The 6,246-nt window shown below is 66.0% G+C and overlaps 1 protein-coding gene across 1 annotated transcript; it reads left to right on the plus strand.

Moving 5' to 3' along the window:
• Positions 1–1,007: 1,007 nt before the first annotated feature.
• PLEKHG3 (pleckstrin homology and RhoGEF domain containing G3) lies at positions 1,008–5,165 on the plus strand (the record flags this gene model as incomplete). The annotated part of the gene is made up of 8 exons (XM_061479254.1): positions 1,008–1,046; positions 1,160–1,167; positions 1,271–1,456; positions 1,930–2,001; positions 2,074–2,795; positions 2,964–3,187; positions 3,608–4,200; positions 5,038–5,165. Coding segments are annotated over 8 exons (1,964 nt in total), but the record flags the coding sequence as incomplete, so codon positions are not given.
• Positions 5,166–6,246: the final 1,081 nt, after the last annotated feature.

Raw genomic sequence — 6,246 nt, forward strand, 5'->3', positions numbered from 1 at the left:
TGGGGATGGAGTGGGGTGCTAATGGGGTTTGGGGTGGGGTAGGGTGCCAATGGGGTTGGGGATGGAGTGGGGTGCTAATGGGGTTTGGGGTGGGGTAGGGTGCCAATGGGGTTGGGGATGGAGTGGGGTGCTAATGGGGTTTGGGATGGGGTAGGGTGCCAATGGGGTTGGGGATGGAGTGGGGTGCTAATGAGGTTTGGGATGGGGTAGGGTGCCAATGGGGTTGGGGATGGAGTGGGGTGCTAATGGGGTTTGGGATGGGGTAGGGTGCCAATGGGGTTGGGATGGAGTGGGGTGCTAATGGGGTTTGGGGTGGGGTAGGGTACCAATGGGATTGGGGATGGAGTGGGGTGCTAATGGGGTTTGGGATGGGGTAGGGTGCCAATGGGGTTGGGGATGGAGTGGGGTGCTAATGGGGTTTGGGGTGGGGTAGGGTGCCAATGGGGTTGGGGATGGAGTGGGGTGCTAATGGGGTTTGGGATGGGGTAGGGTGCCAGTAGGATTGGGGACAGAGTGGGGTGCTAATGGGGTTTGGGATGGGGTAGGGTGCCAATGGGGTTTGGGAGGCGATGCCAGTGGGATTTGGGTTGTGTTTGAGATGCCAATGGGGTTTGGGATGGGCTGGCATGCAATGGTATTTGGGATGGGATGTCAATGGGATTTGGGATAAGGTGGGATCCAGTGGGGTTGGGGATGGAATGCCGGGGGGGGGGGGGGGGGGGTGTTGGATGGAGTAGGATTCCAATGGGGTAGGGTTCCAACGGGATTTAGGATTAAATGCCAATGGGATTTGGGATGCGGTGGGATCCAGTGGGGTTAGGGATGGAATGCCAATGGGATTTGGGATGAGGTGGAATCCAATGGTGTATGGGATGGAATGCCACTGAGGTTTGGGATGGGGTAGGGTTCCAGTGGGGTCAGGGCTGGAATGCCGATGGGATTTGGGGTGGGGGACTGCTGCTGGGGGACATGGGGCCCCCCTTTGCATGCCCCCCCTCTCCCCACAGAGCCGGCCAAGCAGATCCTGCAGCACCTGGGTGCGCAAGGTGAGCAGCCCGGGCGCCGGCACCCCTGGGTGCAGGCAGTGGGGCAGGGGGTGCTCTTTGGGTCCTGCCCCCCAACCCCCCCCCCCCAACTTCCCCTTTGCTCTCTCTTGCAGGCCTCAAGGTAAGGCTGCAGTGGGGGGGTGCTTGGGGTGCGCGGTGCCCCCCAGCCTTGGCGCACCGGGGCCGTGGTGCTGAGCCCGGTGCTCCCCCCCCAACCCCGGTAGCACGCGGGCAGCGATGGGGCTCTGCTGGCAATGGGGGAGCCCCCCCAGCACCCCCGGGCCTGGGCAGCGCCTGAGGGGCTGGTGGAGGAGGAAGAGGAGCAGGAGGAAGAGGAGGACGTGGGCAGGGACGGTCCCGAGGAGCTGCCTGGGGCCCAGGAGCTGCTGGGGGAGCCCCATGAGGAGCAGGTACCCCAAAACCCAAGGGGGGGGGGGGCACCCACTGGGAGCGGTACCACAGGGCACCCATATCACTCCCAGAGCACCCCATGTCACTCCTGGGGCACCCCATGGTGTCCCTAGGGCACCCAGCATCAGCCCTGTAGCACCCAGCATCACTCCTGGGGCACCCCATGTTGTTCCTAGGGCACCCAGCATCAGCCCTGTAGCACTCAGCATCACTCCTGGGCACCCCACATCAGTCCTGGGGCACCCAGCATCAGTCCTAGGACAACCCATGTTGTTCCCAGGGCACCCACATCATTCCTGGAGCATCCCCCGTTGCTCTGCGGAGCATCCTGTATCACTTCTGGGGTACCCAGCATCGCTTCCAGAGCGCCCTGCATCGCTCTTGGGGCACCCCAAGCGCACTCTGGGGTCCTCAGCCATGGTTTGGCTGTGACTGATCCCCCCCCCCCCCCCCCCCAATTTGTTGTCCCCAGGCCGGGGAGCACCCACCGGTACCGGAGCCACCCAAGCGCCCCAGCAGCTGGGGCCCGGGGAGCCGCGAGAAGGTGGGTGCAGCCCCACAGCCCCGTGCCGGGGGTCCCGATGGGCCCAGCACCCACCCCGTGCCCCCTCGGCAGGCCGGCAGCGCCGGGGAGCCCCCCCACCCCGAGGTGTCGGGGGCACCCAAAGCCCCATCCTCGATGGGGACCCCGGCGCCGCCGCGGGGTGCAGAGGATTTGCAGGTGCTGAGCAGCGAGGAAGAGGAGGAGGAGGAAGAGGAGGAGGAGGATGGGGGCCCGGGCAGCATCCTGCCGCCCTCGGTGCTGGACCAGGCCAGCATCATCGCCGAGCGCTTCGGAGGCGGAGGGAGCCTGTCCCGGCGGAGCAGCGTGGCCATGGAGGGGCCGTTGGCGCGGCCGGGCAGCCCCGGCGGCAGCGGCCTCGGCCCGGATGGATGCGGACCCCCCCCCATTGAAAGCGGGGAGCCCGGGGGGGGCTCCCCCAGGGCCGTGCCTTCCCCAGAGCCCTTGCCCGGAGCCCGCCGGGCCTCGCTGCTCTCCAACCGGGACCGTTTGCTCCTGGATAAGATCCGCGCTTACTACGGCAGCGCCGAGCACCGCGACGGCGGCGGCTTCAGCGTCCGGCGCAGGGAGAGCCTGTCCTTCATCCCCAAGGGGCTGGTGAGGAGCTCCGTGTCCCGCTTCAACAGCCTCCCGCTGCCCCCCGGCAGCCCGGAGCCCCCCAAGCATCCGGTGCCGCTGTGGGCCGTGGTGGGCCCGGGGGAGCTGTGCCACGAGAATGGGGTCCAGAGCCCCAGGACTGGGAGGCAGAGCCCTGAAAATAGGGTGCAGAGCCCTGAGCGTGGGGTCCGGAGCCCCAGAAATGAGATCCAGACCCCCAAGAACGGGATGCAGACGCTGGGGAGCAGGATCCAGACCTATGAAAACAGCATCCAGAGCCCTGAGCGTGGGGTCCAGACCCCCAAAAATGGGATGCAGACGCTGGAGAACAGGATCCAGACCCCCAGGAATGGGATCCAGACCCCTGAGAACAGGATCCAGAGCCCTGAGCATGGGATCCAGACCCCCAGGAATGGGATCCAGACCCCTGAGAACAGGATCCAGAGCCCTGAGCATGGGGTCCAGACCCCCAGGAATGGGATCCAGACCCCTGAGAACAGGATCCAGAGCCCTGAGCATGGGGTCCAGAGCCCCAGGAATGGGATCCAGACCCCTGAGAACAGGATCCAGAGCCATGAAAACAGGATCCAGAGCCCCGAGCATGGGGTCCAGAGCCCCAGGAATGGGATGCAGCCCCCTGAGAGCGGGATGCAGACCCCTGAGCATGGGGTCCAGAGCCCCAAGAATGGGATGCAGAACCCCAGGAATGGGATGCAGATGCTGGAGAACAGGATTCAGAGCCCCGGGAATGGGATGCAGAGCCCCAGGAGCGGGATGCAGCCCCCTGAGAGCGGGATGCAGACCCCTGAGCATGGGGTCCAGAGCCCCAGGAATGGGACCCAGAGCCCCAGGAGTGGGATGCGGCCCCCTGAGAGTGGGATGCAGACGCTGGAGAACAGGATGCAGCCCCCCGAGAGCGGGATGCAGAGCCCCAGGAGCGGGATGCAGACCCCTGAGCATGGGGTCCAGAGCCCCAGGAGCGGGATGCAGCCCCCGGAGCCGCTCCTCATCCTGGAGGACGATGACTTGGCCCCGGGGGCTGTGCCCCCCGCCCGGCCGGCCGGCACCAGGGTGTACCGGCTGGCTCGGCAGTACAGCCTCCGCATCAAGAGCCGCCGCTGCGGGCCCCACCGCTCCCCGCTGCCCCCGTCCCCGGACGGCGCCGGCTCCTCCGAGCCTTTCCCTTGGCCGGACGTGCGGGAGCTCCGCGCCCGCTTCGGTGCCGCTCGGCCGCCGCCCGTAACCCGGAGCCGCTCCGCACCGGAGGGGCCGGACCGGGCCGGGCGCCCGGCAGCGAAGGAGCGCGGAGGCGGCGGCCGCAGCCGCAGCGCCGAAGCCGGGGAGGGACCCAGCGCCCACGGCGGCCGTGGGGCCCTGTGGGTGGCGGCGGAGGCGGCGCTCGGGGCCGGGCAGCGGGTGCTGGTGCTGGAGAAGGGGCCGGCGCCCCACGCCGAGCCCCACAGCTACGTGCAGATCCGGTCCCCCACCACCAGGGAGAAGATCTGCCTGAAGGCCGTGGTGGAGCGGTGTAAAGCGTACCAGGGCTCCCAGGAGTACCGGCGGCGCTGCGCTGAGTCCCACGGAGCGGCTCGGAACCCGGGAGCAGCACAGACCCATGGAGCAGCACAGACCCATGGAGCAGCACAGACCCACGGAGCAGAACAGCCCCATGGAGCAGCACAGCCCCATGGAGCAGCACAGCCCCATGGAGCAGCACAGCCCCATGGAGCAGCACAGCCCCATGGAGCAGCACAGACCCATGGAGCAGCACAGACCCATGGAGCAGAACAGACCCATGGAGCAGCACAGACCCATGGAGCAGCACAGACCCATGGAGCAGCACAGACCCATGGAGCAGCACAGACCCATGGAGCAGCACAGACCCATGGAGCAGCACAGACCCATGGAGCAGAACAGACCCATGGAGCAGCACAGACCCATGGAGCAGCACAGACCCATGGAGCAGCACAGACCCATGGAGCAGCACAGCCCCATGGAGCAGAACAGCCCCACGGAGCAGCACAGCCCCATGGAGCAGCACAGACCCATGGAGCAGCACAGACCCATGGAGCAGCACAGACCCATGGAGCAGCACAGACCCATGGAGCAGAACAGCCTGCTGGAGCATCACCTCCTCCTGGAGCATCACTGCCCCATGGAGCATCACCTCCTCCTGGAGCATCACTGCCCCATGGAGCATCACTGCATCCTGGAGCATCACTGCCCCATGGAGCATCACTGCCTCCTGGAGCATCACTGCCCTCCGGAGTATCTCAGCCCCACGGAGCATCACAGCCCTCCGGAGCATCACAGCCTGCTGGAACATCACTGCCCCATGGAGCAGCACAGCCCTCCGGAGTATCTCAGACCCATAGAGCATCACAGCCTGCTGAAGCATCACTGCCCCATGGAGCTTCACAGCCCTCTGGAGTATCTCAGCCCCATGGAGCATCACAGCCCCCCGGTGCCCCGCAGCCCCCCAGGCATGGCCTTGTCAGGGACCTAAGGCAGAAGTTTCAGAGCCTCGACGCCGCCAGCTAAGGGGAGGAAAAGGGGAGATGGGGAGAAACGTGGACCGGAGGGAAGGGGCGCCCAGCAATGGATGCTCAGGGGAGCCCCATGGACCTGTAACGTACGTGGCAGAAGGGGGACCCCATGGAGGTGCAGCTCAGCAAGGAAAAGGGATGCCCTATGGACCTCCATCCTACCTGGAAGAAGGGGCACCCCATGGACCCCAGCCTGCCCAGGAGAAGGGGGACCCCGTGGACCCTGAGCTCACCTAGGGGAAACAGCATCCTATGGACCCCCAACCTGCCCAGGAGAAGGGGGACCCCATGGACCTCCAACCTATGTGGAAAAGGGGGTACCCCATGGATCCCCGACTTGCCCAGGAGCAGGGGCACCCCATGGACCCCCAACCTACCTGGAAAAAGGGACCCCCAGGTTACCCAGGAGAAGGAGCACCCCATGGACCCCCAACCCAGCAAGGACAAGGGGCAGCCAATGGACCCCCAGATTGCTTGGGGGAAGCAGGACCCCCAGGGAGTGGGGTCACCCCATGTCCCCCATCCCCCCCCTCAGCGCTGCACCCCCGCTCGCTTTCACATCTTTATTATCAAAAATCCAACAAAAAAACCCAAATCTGAACCAAAAGTTCCTCTCTGGTCACCCCCATCCCCTCGGGGTGCTGGGAGGGGGGGGTCCCCATACCCCAATGGGGGGGGGGGGGAGAAGACACGGGGAGGTGGGGTGATGGTGAGCGGTGCCCCCCATGCCGATGCTCTTTGGTTGGTGCCCATGGGTGCCCCCTCTGCACCCATGCAGTGTGTGTGTGGGGGGGTATGGCTTGAGGGGGCACCCATGGGAGCCCCCCAAGTGGGTGCTGGGGGGGGGGGGGGGGCATGGCCGTGGGTGCTCCTGCATGCGGGGACACGCGTGTGTGCATGCAGGGACACGTGTGCAATGGAGGGGGGGTGTGGGGGGCACACGCGTGTGCCTGCCGTCAAGCATGTCGAGGAGGAGAGATGGAAACGCCTGTATACACGCGTGTGCGCGGACGCGTGTTGCACGCACACGCGTGTGCTGCTGTACATGGAGGGAACCCGCACACGTGTGTGCTGCTGTACATGT

The sequence above is a fragment of the Pezoporus flaviventris genome, unplaced genomic scaffold (assembly GCF_033815535.1).
Source record: "Pezoporus flaviventris isolate CSIRO_AGI_PZ_B2104156 unplaced genomic scaffold, CSIRO_AGI_Pfla_v1 ptg000145l, whole genome shotgun sequence".
NCBI lineage: Eukaryota > Metazoa > Chordata > Aves > Psittaciformes > Psittacidae > Pezoporus > Pezoporus flaviventris.